Here is an 18,805-nt window from a genome sequence, read left to right as displayed (position 1 = left end):
TTCAAAACTTAGAGGATTAAAGATCAAGCCTTGCAAGCAGCTGGTAACATCGACCTGTCACTCGTGTGCAGATTAGGCAGTTTTAACAGGTGAGTAAGAAGAGGGAAAATTAGTAACCAAAGGTTTTTTTAAAAAATTATTTTCATGTACACTTCTACTGTACAGGTGGGTATTTTAACGTGTCTCTAAGACTGACCATTCCATGAACTGCAGTCTTTGGCACCTCTGCACAAACACATGCTAGCTGTTTGATCTATGCCATCCATTTGGACCATGAATTAAAAAGAATAATAATTACTTCTTGACATGACTAAGATAGAAAACAATGTTTTTATGTTGTATGTCATGCTTATTGTAAATGAATCCTGCAGGGTAACTTATAAAAGCAAACTTTGTCTATAAAACATAGTCATATTTGGCTTTCCTGTTATGCAGAATTTACATATTTCTAGAGACAGTTACATTGTTCCATTGCACTTTGAATAAAGTAAGGTGCTATGGATGGCACACGCTAAAGTGGTTCTGTGAGTTTTAGACTCCGTAAGCGCTTTAGTAAGTGCTTTGTTAAGCATGCTCATTACTCACTCTGAAGCCTAAAATAATGCTCATTTCAGAGCACTAGACCACATCCAGCTAAGCTTCTCAGACTAATGAACACACACGGCATCAAACTGATTGCATTTATATGCTTGGTGTATTATGCAGAGTTAGAGAGCTTGCATGTATATTTTCTGGGACTGTTGTGGAGGGCTGCACTGTTGAACTGAATTCAGTATTGAACTGAATTAAGTATTAGTATGTGTCTAGTTATATGCTTTATGTCATTTTTCTATTAATATTGTTATTGACATTATTATTGTTATTACGCAGCTTTCCACAACAGTCCCAGTTTCTCATGTGACTCCTTAGGAAAATTAATTGCCCACTCAGCAATATAATTAGAGAGGCATTTCATTGGTCCAACATAGCCAGGCATATAAAAAATGAACTTCAGTTACAGGAAAAGAAAAACTAATTGCCACCACAGAGTCTAAATCCACAAACAAAGCTGCCTGCCAACTACTGAAGAAAAGATTTGTCACAGAATGTACTTTGACGTGACACTGTAGAAAAATCACAGCTGCTGTTAGCAAAATGAAAGCAGTCTCAGTCCCATTCATCATTGATAATGGGAAAACCTGCACTTTTCCTACGGACAGCACAATAAGAACGTTTTGAAATAGAGGTTTGGATGCCAATGATCAAATAGTTAACTGTAATATTGTGTAAATGCATAGCTGATTTCACAGTCATGCTGATTGCCTTCATTTTTCTTATCTTAAAGACCCACTAAACATGTGAGCAAGTATCAGAGACAGAACTAGAAGCGATTGCCTTTGCAGAAATGGACATTCCCGGCATTTCTGAAGCTGCTGTTTCTGTGAGAGCGGAAATGATCCGTGACTGAAAACGCCGAGCTCCCGAGCAGTTAGCCTCTCAGATGTGAGCTTATCATCAGCTGTTAAGAGCAGTGTGAATTCCTCAGGCCTCTGGCTGCAGCCCGGAGCATTGTTGAGCTGATAGGAAGAGAGGGTGGACTGCAGGTGCAGATGTGGGCCTTACATCCAAAGCATGTGATGATTAGACCGAGAGGATCCATGTTACTACTCGTGTGAGAGAAGGATGTCATCCATCAGCGAAAAACAGAGCGGGAGACGTCAGATGAATAAAGGAGTGATGTCAAGCATGACTCAGAGTTTGCAGAAACACATTTTGATAGAAGTGTTTGGCTTGGGTGTGTCTCTCTGTTATTGCCTAATTGTGGAAATGATGGCGATCCAGTCAGCAGCTTGCAAAATTGACTTTGATTCAACAATCAACTTAACTAACTCGTGTATGTAATACTACTTCATGTTTCACTTATGCTCGGTTTTGGTTGCAGTTTCCCATGATGAGTATTTATAAGCCGCTGGATGTCAGGCTGTCAAGATGATTTACAATTTCAGGACTTGGACATTAGACAAATTTAGATTTTATGGTTATGGTATTTCTATTTTTAATAAGTTACTTCAGGACAGGAAGCTGTAACACTGCACGCCCGCTGGTCGTATGTGGTTGACTTTCAGCTGGTGGCGGGAGTTGTCCTTTTATTAACAGCTAAGCTGGCTGAGCGGTGGAGCAGCTGCAGCACAGCATTTGTCTTGTAGTGTTATGTAGTCTTACCAAGTTTCTGAGGAACAGCACGGTTACCAGGCTGCCACAATATCTCCCACCGGACAGTCGAGAGGAACTTCCCAGAAGATCAAATCTATTCAAAAGAAACAGAAATAGGGTGTAGCTGTGGGTGCGTTGTGGATGCACACTATCATGTCAAAAACCACTTGCTTGACGGTCAAAACTAGAGGAGAAGTCAAATCAAGGATAAAACAAGAAGCGCACACCTCTGCAGAGGCAACTCACTCTCTGGGGAGCATTTACTTTTAAGGGAATAACGCTGTATTTAGTACATATTCATTTTGTTTTCGCCTTTCTGTTTAAATGTGCTTTAAGAAGTTTGCAGTGCAGCAAAAATCAGATAAGAGCGACGTGACAGATGTTTACTTTGATTACACAAACATTATGTAGGAGTAGATATTGATTAAGTAAATAAGTGGACACGAATAACGTGAACTTAATATGTAGCATTATAATACGGTATATGTCTAACTGGCTGGCAACACTCTCTTTAAAGGTGTAACAAATTTGGGGATCAGCTTAAAAGTAAGGCAGATGTGAAATGTAAAAGTGAGGTAAAATGTGATATTTAGAATCCCCATATCCTCGTAAAACCCCGCTATTAATTTTTGTCCTCTGTTGGGGGATATGAGACTGAGACCGCTACACCAAGCACCTTTTATGCAACCTATATGACATCCTGGGCTTCCATATTTTATGGCCACAAGGAAGGTTAAGTGATACTTCTATTGCTTAGACTCAAATTTCTTCAATTTGAGGATCTTAACTTTAGTAAGAGTTCAGAAATGCACCCCATTCAAAGTGAAACTTGTATTCAGTGTCCTTTGTAGTGGATAGCGGGACTTATAGCTCACATTTTTAACCATGAGGAAGCAGAGGGCAGGATGAGGCAGAAAGGATTTTACTCAGGACGGGGAGTCAGTCTGTCAGAGAAGAAGGTGGAGGAGGGCCAGACATCAGAGCAGGAAGGTGAGTGCTCAGTTGACATATTAGCTTTTGAGGAGTCTAAGCTGGCACCGACTGTCTGTAATAATAAGAACTGTTTAATGTAGGGCTCTGAAGGTTTGGGGGGAAATACACACCAGCTCAGAGTTTGATTTCTTCTTTTATCCTGTGGATTTATGAATTTATTAATATCTATGCTAAAATGCATTAAACTGTAGGTCTTCTGTCTTTATCAATTCAGTTTCAATCATACTGGAATTGGGTTGCAAATATTTTGAAAACAGGACATTACTACCCAAAATCACCACAAAGGACGTCCTCTCATTACATTGAACAGAAAACAGGCAACCAGGTTTTAGAAAAATAAAGTCAGAGCTCACAAACAAGGGGGTGGTGCTCATCACTGAACTGAAAGTAGCATTAATACCATACTGAAACTGGGTTGATTTGTTTTTAATGACACATGAAAACAGGACAATGCTGCAGTATTTAAACTGAAAAATACTTAAACTGACAACCCATCACCTGACAGTGATGGGTTGGAGGTTAGAGTCCACTTCCACAGTTATGTACAAAATATTTCTCTGCCCCACTAAGCCATTATGTGATCAAACAAGACCTGATGTCCAGAAGATATTAAAGACATTTTGTGAAAGTTTGACCTTATTTGACCTTGAAGAACAGGTTAGAGGTCCGAAGTAACGTGATATTAAAAATCCACATATCCATATCATTGCCCGTATGCCCATATGGTGCCAATACAAACAATGGCAGTAAAAACATAGTTTTAAATAGCTCTATACAGCATTATTATCTCTTTACCGATCAATCATACTTGATATTTTTAATCTTTTTCCAGTAATTTAAGTTGACTATACACACGGCTTTTTGTCATTTTCCAACCAATAAATTAATAATTAAGTTGACACTGAAGACCTTGATGGACTTAAGCCAAATTTGAATGGTGTCATGGTTGTTGACAGAGTGTTTTGTGTTATTTATAGTCATTGATTTCATTATTTATGATTTTCTCTTGGTGTCTGCTTCTGTGCGCCTCCAATGCTCCATGTTCCACGTTCCCTGTCTTCTCAGTCAGTGTCATGTCTGTGTCTTTGGGATTCCTGGTTCTTAGGTTTTGTCCCTTTGCCTTCCATGTTTAGTGTGTCACATCTCTAGTGTAGGGTTTGTTCTTTCTATGTTTAGTCATCTGTCTTCCCTCTCAGCCGTGTCTCGTGGTTAGTTCTCGGTCGCCGTGCTTGTCCTGTGTTTCCTGGTTTACTTTGACAGTGGGGGAGCCTATCCCAGATGCCACAGAGTAAGAAGTGGGGTACACCCTGGATACACCTCTAGTCTGTCACAGTACTCTTTAAGTGATTTTGCTTACATAAATTTATCACAAAAAGACAATTTTTAGAAGATCAGTTTGATTCGAGTTCAGCTGATCGCAAAGATCACACCTACACATGCTGTTATTCCCTATTACTTACACTATTCAACCACTAGAAGGGGCATTCTTTCACACTCATTTTAGAGAAGATCCTTTACACAATTACACTGACTAAGAACTGTGTACACATGTCAGGCTGAAAGAAAAAGTCTTAATCTACCTTCCAATGTTTCACAGTAATCTAGATTTTCAGGGTAAATAGAGGAAGGAATTCACAATATGCACGAAAGTTCTGCTTTTGTTGTTTCTCTGTTAGACGGCAGTGTGTTGAAATGTTGCATTTTGTTGTAACTCGGATATGAACACGGAAGAGCTGAACGTTTACCCCATATAGCAGAACAGTAAGTTCGCGAGCGAGTTTGGGATTTGTTAAGACAAATCCATGAGACCTGAGTGTTTGAAGGCCTGCATCATACTCAGTGTACTATACGGGCGTTTCTGTAAACTGTATTTTAGGATTTCCGAAGGTGAAGGACCTGTGATGAATGTTTAGAGGGAACAAATGATCTAAATACCAACTTCTCGTCTGAATGAAGCCAGCGTTGTTGCTGTTGTTCTCATTTGTCTCCTTCAGGGACTCCACTGAAGTCTTGTTGGAGACAGCGGCCTCATCATCAGTTTTGACTTCCACAGTGGACTCCACAGGTGCAGGAGGCTCAGCTACATCCGCTTTGGGCTTGTCCTCAGAGCTGTCTGGAGCGGGAGCAGGAGCTGGAGTTGCAGACTCAGTGCTGGGATCAGCAACAGATTTATCAGTCTCAGCTGTAAAGGACAACAAAAGCAGAAAGCACAGCTGTTTTTTGTGGTTCTCAAGATAAAAAACAGTGATTAAAATAAATGGAAACTGAAACAATGTGGATAAGTAGAATAAACACACGGACTGAGTTTGAAAATACTGGAATGCCCCTGTATTTGTGTCATACCTTTTCGACAGAATGTTAAACTTTTGCAATAAGTTAATTGTGTGAAATTCTTGAAACATTTCTTCATTTTTTCCTTTAAATCTAGATGACATTGCAGAACCGCTGTTTGAATTATTTAGGTGCCCCATAATCACAGCATTTCCACTTAAACAGCCTGAAGTAGTTTGTCCTCAGGCATGATATTTCTTGGGCAAAAGCATTTGAGGGGGCCACCATGTTGGTAATGATGCAGCTGATTAGTGATCACTTCCTAATGAGCCACAGCCATGCAGCTGTTGGAGGCTGTGGGAAAGTAGGGCGGCCCCATTATTATCTGACCCAGTCTTAGGGAGAGGGAAAGGAGAAATTAGGGAAAGAGGAAGATGGCTGTTCTTCAAGACGTAATTGTGGAATGACTAAGCTGGCTGGTCAGTCGTTATTTGAGCCTTTGCTAAACTATTCTTCACAGGTGGATTCCTGGCATGAATCAGCCTCTAACTACTATTTCGTTTGGGTTTTAAACATGAAGCCAATGCGCAACTCTTTGCTTTTTTTTCAACTGCCACCAGGGGGCAACACATCTATTTGCAAACAACAGGTCTAACGTTCTCAGTACTTCTTCATCACCACTCTCAAAGCAAACATCACGTCTGTAGAGCTCATTCTTGACATGAAACCATGCTGCTGCTCACTGATAATCACCTCTCTTCTTAACCTTGGCTTCAACAACTAGCTTCATGGTATGATTCTTCAGTTTTATCTTCTGTAGTGACGCAGCTCTGCACACTTCCATTCCTCAGGCATGATCTCTCCCTCCAGAACTGTGTTAAACATCCTGGTTAAACGTATCTTCATACCGTCCATCTGGACCAGCTGCCTCTTCCACTCCTCTGCAAGTCCTCTGCACTTCCTGATTCACTGTCCTCCATCCGTCGTCCTTTTTCTCTCATTTCCCTTAATTATTAGCTCCTCAAAGTACTCTTTCTCAACATACTCTCTTCACTTTTTATAAGAGTTCAATGTCTATCCTTAACCACCCTAATCTGCTGCACATCCTTTCCAGTTTGAGCTCTGCCTAGCCGATCTTTACAAGCCTTTTTCTCATTTCTGTTCAGCCCCACATACAGCTCACCATAAGCCTTTACCTTAAGAGTAAAATATAGTATAAAGTGAGGAATACCTTGTAATTGAAAAAGCTGCACATGTACAGTTCTCCGATAAAAACAAAACAAAACAAAAATTATAACTTGGTTTTTTCCTACTTGTGGAAGGCTGTCGGTCTACTGTTTACCTCAGCTGTCAATGTTGGGTGAGAAACTTTATTCACTCTGGAAAAGGACTCTAAAACTATGTGAAAGGAGTGCAATGTGAATCAGCTCACTTTTGACCATGGCAGCCATACCGAGTTGAATTGTTGCTGGGGATATTCTGAGCTGTTGGTAAGTGCTACTGTTTTAGCTACTGTTAGCCTCTGTTAGCTGTTGTTAGCTTGTGTTACCTGCTGTTTGCCAGCATTAGTGAAACCTTTGAAGTGGGTCTAAAATTGCTGGACTCCACCACTAATTAAATAAAATTTCATATGACGTGAGTATGTAACTGTTTATCAGAGGAAAGGTGAGATTTTTAGGATACTCAAGCCTAATATTAACTGACATAATGTTAGCCTATAGCCAGCTGGTGTTTTTATATAGCAAACTTGTCAGCTGTCTGGAGACAGTAAGATTACATGTCTAATCTACTGAGAATAAGAACGTGCAATAATATCTGTAATTAATTAGCATTTGTGTTAGAGCCCTGACTTCAATTCAGTAGATGAGATTTTAGGTGAGGAGGAAAAGGATCAAAAGACCTCGCCTCTAATGATAAACCATAGTTATTATGCTTAATATCTTGAGTTTAAAGTTTGAGGCACAACTTACTACATATGTGGCCGGTTTTTAGCCGCAAATATAAAATGCCATTAGTAAGAAGCGAGGAGTCATTCCTGGCCACTGAATTCAAATATGGTGGGGCAGCTTCCACAAACCACAAACCCACTGCTATGTATTTTTAATAGATTTATTATAAGTTTATGAGAATGCATCGGTTTGTTGGAAGATGTAATAACACAGTGAAATGTGAAACCTAGCTGACATGTATACCAGTCAACTAGGTTTCATTTGACCAGATTCCATTTGGCATTGTAGTTATGTTACAAAGTTACACGGGACATTTACGTAGGATTTTGGGCATAAATATTTTTTTGAGTGCAGCAAAAGCAGCTGGTTAACAGCAGCTTGGATTTGTGTTTCCATTCAAGCACAGTATTGACTTACTCACAGTACAGTACAATCACTATTTAAATATTTACATAAAAAAAGGGGGGAAAAAGTGCTTCTCGTCAAGTTAACACATATAGTCTGATTCTAAATGCTGAAAAATAGAAGCACGTGTGTTCGATTTTTCAGTGGGATGGCTGAAAAAAGCACCTCAAACACTTCCTGTAGATATACCAAGCTATTATACCCACATTTGAGCAAATTATTGTGCGTTTCTAGACTGATGGCAGTTTTTATACATGCTGCCTTTCAGGTCAAGGGCTGTGCAGAGTAACTTGCTATCAAACTGACCTTTGATTGGTTCATTTCAGAGAGAGCCAGGACAGTTGCTTTCCTTGCTTTTGCTGTCAATTGTGAGTAAATCCTGCCTGCTTTGATTTGATGCTTAAACACACCGACAACACGTGAGTAACTATTGCTTTCTGTGTGAGCGTTATTTGATCTGTATATTTGAGATGTATCCACGGTTAAAACACAGTTTTCTGTTTAAAAATGGCCACTGTACAGAGAAAAAAAGAGAAGTATTTGTGATCGGTCCAAATACAAATGATAAATAATGTTGCCAACTCACTGGCCAGAGGAGTACTCGGTCCTGATAAAAGATCATAATGGGTGATAAGAGTCAGCTTTTGTGTCATTAGTTAAATCTTTCTATATAAAATAGCTGTACAGCAATTTTGATCCTGAAGAAAAATATTAAACCCAACCAAAATAAACTGTAACAAATGCACCGTTTGAATCAGTATGCAATATTTCTGGAAGTGCAAAGCTCTCTCAGTGGTCAGCAAGACAAGACAAGTGAAAAGTCTCCTAAAAACGTCAGCCCATACCCCTTTTGCACGACACGCAGTTTGCAAAAGTCACAACAATGTGCTTATCTCAATGTGTGGCTTTAAGATGCCTGTCAATGTGAGCCGCAGTCATTATTTTCTGCTACTCAGGGTCTGTGTTAGATCTGTGTCTCTGCACAAGATTATACACCACTCTATCTGACATGCAAGAAAATAGGCTGATCTTGAGCTACACCTCAATAGTGTGAATGCCTGTGAGGCATTCACACTATTGAGACCCTGTTTCTCTTTATCCTTTATTATTCTAGTTGCTCCATTTCTTAACTACTCCCTCAGTTTTCAGTCGATTTTCACCGTTCAAACTTTAAACTGTTCTGCTATTTCTGCTATATCTTTTGGTGATGATAACTTTTATACTTTTTCAGATATTCAGCCTTTTATGCCATTTTTTGGCCCATTTGCTAACAGGGACCACATTATCAGTGTGATCACTAGTTTTGCTTGCTGGGCTGAGCCACGTTTTAGCTCAGTGAGAGGGGCAGTCGTTCTCTGACCAGGAGGCCCGGGATCGAATCCCGCTTATGGCAACATTTTTTTCAGTTAACACTTCCACTGTTTAAACTCTTTTCCACACAAATTTCAGCTTTTCACCTCTTTTTGCAACATTTTCAGTTTTTCACTACTTTTCAGCACAAATTCCAGCTTCTTAAGCTGTTTTTAGCACAAACTTCAGCTTCTTTTCCTCTTTTCAGCAGAAAGTCTGCTGATTCCCCTCTTATCAGCAGTTTTCAGCCTTTTCACCTCTTTTCAGCACAATTTTCAGGTTCCTTATCTCTTTTTTGCTGAACATTCAGCATTTTCACCTCTTTTCTTCTTCTGCACAGTGCACATTTTTTTTCTCTCTCATCATATCTATGTTTGAGACCAGAACTGGTTTGGCGCAGTCGGATGCGCAGCTGCCGTGAGCTCTGGTGGCAAGGGTTCGAGTACATGTGACAGATGCTGCACATCTTCCCTGCTTACATGTAATCTACTTTCAGCAGAGTTCAGCTTCTACACAGTGTTTTCAACAGATAGCTCTCCTTCTTCTGCTGTTTTCAGATTCCACTACACGGCATTCACACTGCATTTTTGCAGGAAATGCAACTTTTTCTAGTTTGCTTTCAAGAGGTCTTTTTTTTGCCTCATATGCTGTATTTCCATTTATGATTGTGGATTTTTCATTAAATTGCTGCACCTGTTTCCAGTAAAATACAGAAGAAGCAACGACGGGCACAAGATTTTTTACACAGTACTATGTCATAAACTACCTATATGGAAATGACATGTGTTTAGCAGGCTTCAATTTCCAAAGCCTGAAAAGGGCGTATATGCTTGTTTCCTCTCACACCGAATTCAACTATTGCCCCCCCCCCCCCCCCCCCCCCCCAAAATCAACTTTGCCTTCTTCAAATTTAAAATGATTTTTTCAAGCCCTAAAATAGTAGATATAAAAAAAAATTTTAAACAAACAATGAAACTAACTTGCTGTCTTGACACCTCTTTTGCCCACAAAACCAACAGTAGCAGTTCCCCAAATGTCTGCAAGTGAGTGTACATTTCTAGTAGGTGCTACAGATTCTTGTCACAGAGATTAGACAACATTAGTATCAAACGTAGATGGCAAAATTTCATTTTTACTGTCACACGAGAGGGGGAAACAAACAAAAAGCAGACCCTTTTCACAACAACTGGGACAAGACATTGTTGGGGAAGGCAGAGAGACACGCCACAATGTCACACAAGGAGAATACTAGGATCGGACAAACTTTATTCATTTACAAGGAAACGAAAATATTAAAGCAACAACATTTTAATGAGCAAGTGCATGACAAAAAGGGAACAATGTTGTATATAAAAGTCACAGAAGAGCAAAAGCTCATCTCCATGATTCCCTGCACAAAGGCTTAGGGATACAGCTTTCCACAACCTCAGGATTTATTTATTTATTAGATCTTGCATCTACTTGGGTAAAGGGAAACTAACCATACTCCTTGTTTCTTAACTTAGCTCCCATTTCCATCAAGTGGTGGGCTAAAGTACTGCAGGGCATCTGTTGTGGGAGCTTTTTTTAAACTAGAAAACTTTGTTAGCTGTGCACACACACATTTCAGAATACTGGAGAACTGTGTGAGTCAGACTGGTGTGTATTGCATCAGATTTTCCCTCTAAACAAACTGACTTCATTTCATATTTTAAGTTTCGTGTTAACCGTTAAGTCAACGTCTGAGTCATGTACACATAAAGATTTCACTATTTCAATATTTACAGCATCCGTGGATGTTGCTACGGTAACGTGTGAGGAGCGGTGTCACGAACAGGACTTCCTTTTTGTTCTCTTAACACATCTTAAGAAAGAGGAAGTGGCAAACACCGTTATACACTCACACCATTTTTAATCCACCAAACACATGCTGTTTATCTGAGTTTCACACACGCGGAAACCATTTTCTTTAACACATCATAACAGGAAAGGCGCTGGTGTGAAAAATTCAAAGTGAATTATTGGTACAATATCAAAAAACCGTTGTTGAAGTTGTGAGTAAAATCTGGGTTTCCTATTGTGACAAGTCAAATATTGTGAAAAAGATCCAGACAGGTTTGTTCTTACCTTTCTGCTCCTCCTGTGCTTCGGGTTTAACTTCATCTGCGCCTCCTGGCTTTGCCTCCAGTTCTTCTGGCTCTTTCGCAGTAGTTTCTGTACTTTCGAAGGTTTTCAGACCTGAAAAATATTCAGACAGGAAACATGTTTATTTATTCAGATGGAGGAACCTGGTTCAAAAAACAGAACGATGTTATATTTAAGGCGACACATTGTCTCCAGCCAATAACTGACCATTTTGAGGTGCGGTATCAACAGGCGCCACGGTGCTGAGAGGGATGTTGACTTCATCTTGTCTGGAGGAAAAATCAACTGAGTAGCGCTGAGGAGATCCAGAACACAGGGGAACGCATTAGTGCCTTTATTTAAATGTTTTTCTTTACATGCAACACAGATCCCTGGCTTAAACTGAGCAACAAAAGCTGCAGTTATATGACCATGATACCACACATTTTGAAAAAATCTTTGGACCAAACAAGGATATCAGTTCCCCGCACACTCCCAGTCTTTATGAATAAATCGCTGTCTGTACCTACATGTTTAGCAAACAGTATGAAACCCAGTCAAACCATTCTTTGTTGGGTATTGAATGTAGAGCTTCTTTACTTACTCTTCTTCTTTTCTTTGCCACGTAACAGACAAGTAAAAATGCCACAACCACGAGGATGATAATGACTAGAATGATGATACCTGAAGGAGGAAATACAATTCATGTTTAGAGTGAAGCACATCTGCCAACACTGTGGCTATGCACTGTGACCCACAGACCTCCAAGTAAAGACCTACACTCACAGGACACTTCATTAGTTACACTATGCAATCAGTGATGCCTTGATTCTCCGAGGCGTAGATTCAACAGGGTGCTGAGAACATTCCTCAGAAGTTTCTGGTCCATTCTGACATTTATACAAAGCAGGATGGATCCATGCTTTTACAGCATATTGCTGACCCTACCACCAGAACGCCACAGATCAGGTAGCATTTTTCAAATTCAGTTTTCGAGTTTTGTTGAGTTGTGCAAACTGTAACTTCACTTTCCTGTTCTTATACAACAGGAGTGGCACCTGATGGGGCCTCCTGCTGCCGTTGCCCTTCTGCTTCAAGATTTAATGTGTTGTGCATTCAGAGACGCTCTTCTGCACACCTTGTGTCGAGCACAAACTGATAGTTTGAGTTGCTTTTCCCTGCAGTCAATCTATTATCCTCTCCTTCTCCCAGAGTACTGCCGCTCACTAGATATTTTCTGTTTTTCAGATCATTCTATGTAAACCCTAGAGATGGTTGTGTGGGGAAAATCCCACCAGATCAGCAGTTGTCCCAAATACTCAATCCTGCCCCAACAATCACGTGACATTTAAAGTCACTTAAATAAAACTTTCTTCCCATTCTGACGCTCTCTTGTTCATGCACATGCCTAAATGCATTGAGTTGCTGTCATGTGATTGGCTGAGCAGATATTTGATCGATGAGCAGAAGAACAGGTGGACTTAATGAAGTGGCATTTGACTGTAGATTTACACACTAGATTTGACAGAAAAGTTCTAGCCTCTGTGAGGCACAGACATGCTGACGTATGTTTAACTCACCAGTTTTGTCAGAGCCAGCTGTCTTTGGACTGGACGTGGAACCTGTGAGATATACAAGACGCTTGTATGAAATAAAAAACCTGCCAATGAGTTGTCATAAAACGTTAGTCTATCCATAATCCAATCGAAAAACACCCACAGCTGACATTAAGGATATTCATATTCATTTGCACTTTTGTTTCAAGCAATTTCAAGCAACTCTTTCCTCTAGCTCAGGGAAACTCATTTAAGATCAAGGGCCACAAAGATGTCCAGTGGACCAAATTTGTATCTTTGCTAGGCCAATTCTGGCCTCTGGAACTTATGTTTGCCTCCATCATTCTTGTTTTATTCCTGCAGAAAATATCTGGATGTTTAGCTGCAAAACGTGCCTCGATGCAAGCACGCCAGGGTTTATCTGAGGTTTTCCACTAAAAACGGTTGCATGACGAGGCTGTGAGCTAATCCTGTCGAAATGAGGAGAACTGCAAAATCGTGCGAACCTTTTCAATTGGATTGTTGCAACAACTGTTTCATCTGTTTGATCTGCAGATGAAGGGTTTATTACAATCAACACAGTTATTGGCATGCAGAGAGCTATGAATAATCATGCTGATTTTGGTAATGTAAGAAATCAGTCCCAGCTTACTCTTCGGGAATGTGCCTTTTGTGGTTTGAGATGCCACAGGACCACCCGGTGCAGGTGTGGTTTGAGGTTTTGTGGTCCTTTTAGTTTCAGTGACAGTCTGACTGCTGGGCTTTGCTCTACCTGTAGTAGCAACACTTATTGCGCTGTTTCCTACAACAAAACAATCAAAACATTTTTTTTATGTTAAGAAAAATAAGAAACTGTGAAGTTTGGACCATTTACAAGGGTTAAAATATCTGAAAGAACTGCTTTACAGTATAGGCTTTATTGTAAAAGGAGTTCAGATAATAGCTCTCACCAGAAGATTCAGTGCTGACGTTCATTTCAGTACTTGAGTTGCTTGTCTTGATGGTAGTTTGATCATAATTGATGGTCGTGTTCATTGTGCTGGTGTTGGTAATGAAGGTGGTGGTGTTGGTGATGAAGGTGCTGGTGGTGTTGGTGATGGAGGTGATAAGATCTGTCTCAAGTATTGTTTTGTTTGCTATGGCGGTCCCCACAACCAAACCTACACAAAAAATAAATATAATGTTCTAATAGGTCAAAACAATATATCAAACCTGATTACCTTATCATTAAATTCAGTTTCAGCATACCTTTTTTGGCCTTTCTATGCATTTCCTCTTGTCTTTCCCCAGTTCCTTTTACCCAACACGCATTAGACCCACTGTTTCAGAGTGCCTTATCATTTAACACAGTATGAAACTCACAGGTAGTACAATACACACCTATAAAACGTCCACTTTCAGCTCATAATCTTAAAAAAATACGACATATATATAGCAAGAAAATAACTTTAATACAATGCATTAACAACTTGGGAAATTACTCCCCAGATGTTACAAAAACTTTCATTTCTACACATTTCTACAGCCATATGTGAAATCGTGCACAAAAGCACTACAGCAGGATATAAGACCTAGTTCCCATTATATAAAACACACGCAGCCTTATTGAACTGAATCTTCCTGTGTGTTAAGGCAGCGTGCCCGAGAACCTTTTTATGCACACAGTGGTTTAAGTGCAACGTACAACACTCTCACATTTAATCTGCGAAAACAATGTTCTGTCAGATTATGTGATTTTATTAAATTCACATTGTAAAAATTACGATCTGAACCCAGATGGAAGAATTTCTATTGAGGGACACACCCCATTCTCATTCACACACACACACACACACACACACACACACACACACACACACACACACATTATATATATATATATATATATATATATATATATATATATATATATATATATATATATATATAATATCTGTATGTATAATATAATATAATATAAACAGTCTTACCCAGCATAAAGAAGAAACCTGATGGCATTGTAAGTCTGTTGGATGGCAGCAGCAGCTGGAAAAGCCAAACAGAAATAAATATAAAGTATCCGTATTTATATGCCTCCTGTCTAAAGGTTGTGCTTTCATATGCAGCGGTTCTTCCTTAATGCTTCAGAGCATTGCATGCCTGTACAGAAAAAAGAGGATCAACCAAAACTCTGACCACATTACTTGAAATAGCGGCGTTGCTCAAACGCCGTAGACGAGAAGAAACGTTGTTGCTCTGTTGCTTCAGAGGCGACTCTCTTCGCAGACCTGCTGCCACAAAACTCTGTTTGTTCCCCATAAACCTAAAGCTGTGAACAACAAAGCAGAGTGACACCTGTTGCCGACTGTGAGCGAACATCTCACTTCAGATTCACCTCTTTAGACCTGGGAACTTATGTTTCGGTGTATTTTCTCCAAGCAGTTAACACCTGCATGTGTTATTCTGGGGAAACTGTGTGTTTCTAAATATAAGCCTTTTCACCAATTGTTCATTATTGTCACTTCTGGCTTATGCTCACTAGATGTCACTGTGACTAAGGGGATAATGCAGGAAAAAGGTGCATCTTTTCTGATGGAAGCTTAATTATGTAGTAAAAGGGCATACAAAATGCATGAATAAAAAAAAAAAGTTAGGTTTTTCCTGCAGTTTGTCAAGGGGGTAAAGGCATGTTAATAGCAGAGTCCAGTGGTCTGACAGTGATGTTTTTGATTATAGTGAGAGTGGAAGATTGGGTTATTTGCTGATTAAGAGAGATGAAAGATTGATTTTGCACTTTAACATTGTCCTATGTTAATGTCTTTGAGGTTTTCGGACTGTTGGTGACTTAAAACTTAACGTTTGAATCTCCACGAGCCTCGATCTCCACGAGCTCCAGGAAGCTCGTGACTGTATTTGTTGCCATTCGTCATACAACCAGATGACAACCCATACCATCACCGAAAGCAATCTTTTCTTTCTGTATTGCCACCATGTTTTTGGTTGCTTCTGAATGTGTGCGCTATTGTGCAAGTGCGTGAGCCTGACTTGCCTTGTGTTGCGAAGGCGCATGTGTGCTCAGCCTTGTGGGTTCATTTATTACTGTTTATTTCCCCCCATGCCAGCGGTAATCAGCAGCAGGATTAGCGTTAACTGCCACCCAGTCACTGGCAGGCTCCACGTGGGCCGCTGCGCCCCCCTCCCCCTCCCGTCGACCGGGTCTCTTCTGGACCCACTAATCCTGCAGAAAAACCCATGTCTGGCTTCCTCTCTGGGCCACCTATCGCCACATCACAGAGCCCAGGCAACAGCATCAGTCCCGGCCTAGTGGATGAGCTAATCGCGGAGAGGAGAGGAGGAGAGGAGAGGGCATGTGTGTGTGAGAGACACGGAGAGGGGAGAGAGCTGGACCACCCACCCAGAGGATTCAGAGGCACAGGATTCACAGCCCATTCTGTTGACCTGCCACACCGCCCCAGCTCTGGGCAAGGCCCTCCCCAATTGTTCCGCCTGCTAACATGAGGACGGGGGTTAGAGGAGGGGGGGGTGGATGAGCAGTAAACAGTGGGCTGAGCTTCTCTCCTTCAGCGCACAAAGGGGCTGAATTGTGTCGGACTGGAGCACTTTTTAGAGTGGCCCTGCCATGGGGCCTGAATGAAACATCTGTGGAGGCTGAGCCCGAGGGAGAAAATGCTATTTTGCTGTTCAACCACACTGACAACCTGTTTTCTCTTTCTTGCCCCCCCCCCCACACACACACACACACCACCACCACCACCTCCCCTCACTGTTATTTCTCCCTTGGCCTTGTAAAACTATTCATACTGTATACTCGCATTTGCCAAGCAAGTTACAGAGAAGTAACAGTACACGAGAAAGAGAGCGTGAGCGGTGGCCCGAAGGTTTGGTTGGACATGAAGTCAATTCTTTTTTTCTTTTTCTTTTTTTTGCAGTTTTCTTATATGTTTTTGATGCAGGACGTGATGTCCTTTTTTGTATGGAATTATATTTTACTTTAAAAAAAAAAACCCAACAACATAAAAAAAAGGACAGCAGCTTCTGTCTATGAGTTGTAGCATACCTTTGTGTGTGACTGGAGGTTCTCCATCTAATATTACCTTGTAATACACTTGAGGTGACTGTTGTTGTGCAATATAGATATTAAAAAAGACAACTTAAAGAATTTCCTCTCATATATATGGTGACTAAAGTAACGCATGGAGGATATTTGCTCTCCTCAAAAAATGCTGCAAGTACATGCATCCATCAGCATCACCTCTGCAAGGCCTCCTCCCCTGACGGAGATCCCCCCACAGTCCACCCCGCCTCCCCTGACACACACACACACTCTGCTTGGGTTCCCCACAGTCCAGCTCCACCATGTGAAGCTCAAAGAGAGAGACCACTGAGACATTTCAGTTTAATTGAAGGGGAAACAAAGATCCCCGCTTATTTCCTGGTCACCCATTTTCTTTAATCAATTTCCTCTCTTTGGTCCTATATCATCTGTAATTACTTTCCCTTTCCCGCCCCTTGTGGGTTCCTCTTGCAGCAAAAGGTCTACACACACACACACACACACACACACACACACACACACACACACACACACACACACACACACTTATTGCTAACCCCCTACCGTAAGCAGGCAATACCTTCAGCATCAATACTCGTTGCCCCCCTTTGGCTGCTCCAGCCTGAACAATGAAGAAGGCCCACTGGCTCCAGAACCCCACTAAGCAACCCCTGACCCTGCCCACCTACTCTACTAAACGACAACACACACACACACACACACACACACACACTGAGGTTCATGTGGCATGTACTCTCATACTGAAGTCGCAGACATTGTCTCACACACACACAAGTCACACGAGCCTGAAGTGAATGGAGCGAGGGAGAGGGCGAGGGGGGTGGGGGTAGGTTTGGGAGGGGTTAGGCCCACTTTAAATACCAGCTCAGCTTGTAATCGCTGGAGTTTGAACTTAGAAGACTTCTTATGCTAAGAGGTCAAGAAGCCAGAACACTCATTCGCTCCTTTCTTTCTTCCCTGCTGCCCTCTGTCAGTCATCTCACTCAAAGGGTCTCGCTGAGCCGTTTAACCGGTTACATACAGTTACACCAGCGCCGAAACCCTCAGGAAACCGTCGGCATGGCGATTTCAACAAGAGCACACGAGACGTGAGACAAATTCATCGTGGCAAAAGCTCGGCTACCTCCTGAGCTCGAGCACCACAAAGTGAATCTTCTGCCAAATGGAAATTTTCAGGGAGCACTGAGCTCTGTTTGTGAAGAGTTACCAGAGGAATTCGTTAAATGTAAGACTTCCACGCCAACCGGGAATATGAAGACAATGCCTGTAAATGTATCCATCTAGTGTTGCAACAGCTGCTTACCTCAGGACATTTTGTTTACATCTGGTAGAGGGTGGATAAAAATGCCCTCCAAATTATACACCTTTATTGGACTTCACGTTTCCCAAATATGACCACCCAGAGAACATAGCCCATACCACCCACACACTATTGGGTGGATTTATCACTCAGCTGATGAATGAAAGCAGCTTACAGTATTGGCATTGTTGCCTTGTTTGATGGGGAAGTGAAACATCAGAAACACCTATATAAATAGGCATTAGGCATTTGAAAGGAAAAGGTGTTGTCTGCCAGCAACAATTGCAGTGTAACTGCCAAAAAAGGTTCTAGTGCAATATTGTAATAAAGAAAAAAGAGCTGAGGTGGAAATGTTAGTGTGTGGTACAGGCAGGTCTAATACAGGCTTCCAGTTAGTAAGCAGCATCATAGGATTATACAGATAAGGGGTAAACGGTGCCAGCCAGAGGATATGAATGCCACCATGGCTGATTAATATTTTCACACTGTGTGTGTGTGTTTTAAATAAGTATAAGAGCTTGTGAGGTGCTAACGGAAAAAAAGACTTTAAATTAAATCTTTCCCTCACTCTGCCATTCTCTTTCCTCTCCAAAAGTTAACCCTTTATTAG

General features: G+C 41.0%; 1 protein-coding gene across 3 annotated transcripts in view; it reads right to left on the bottom strand.

Annotated features, from left to right (window-relative positions):
- The window catches only part of si:dkey-27h10.2 (uncharacterized), a 28,655-nt gene extending 13,584 nt beyond the window's left edge, over window positions 1-15,071 (bottom strand). The window contains exons 1-10 of one of the 3 annotated variants that reach the window (XM_076884822.1): window positions 15,004-15,071; window positions 14,791-14,845; window positions 13,771-13,980; window positions 13,473-13,622; window positions 12,845-12,886; window positions 11,869-11,948; window positions 11,493-11,580; window positions 11,268-11,378; window positions 5,126-5,368; window positions 2,203-2,287 (exon numbers count right to left, since the gene is read on the bottom strand). In XM_076884822.1, coding sequence (XP_076740937.1) covers window positions 2,226-2,287; window positions 5,126-5,368; window positions 11,268-11,378; window positions 11,493-11,580; window positions 11,869-11,948; window positions 12,845-12,886; window positions 13,473-13,622; window positions 13,771-13,980; window positions 14,791-14,818 — 1,014 coding nt within the window. In that variant the 5' untranslated portion in view covers window positions 14,819-14,845; window positions 15,004-15,071 and the 3' untranslated portion in view covers window positions 2,203-2,225. Of the gene's footprint in view, window positions 1-2,202; window positions 2,288-5,121; window positions 5,369-11,267; window positions 11,379-11,492; window positions 11,581-11,868; window positions 11,949-12,844; window positions 12,887-13,472; window positions 13,623-13,770; window positions 13,981-14,790; window positions 14,930-15,003 lie in introns of those variants that run through there. The other 2 variants (XR_013098937.1, XM_024802657.2) reach the window with 2 other exon arrangements.
- Window positions 15,072-18,805: the final 3,734 nt, after the last annotated feature.

Source organism: Maylandia zebra, linkage group LG6, assembly GCF_041146795.1.
Source record: "Maylandia zebra isolate NMK-2024a linkage group LG6, Mzebra_GT3a, whole genome shotgun sequence".
In the NCBI taxonomy this organism is placed as follows: Eukaryota; Metazoa; Chordata; class Actinopteri; order Cichliformes; family Cichlidae; genus Maylandia; species Maylandia zebra.
Note: the sequence above shows the minus strand (reverse complement) of the source record. Positions and strands in the feature narration are given on the sequence as shown.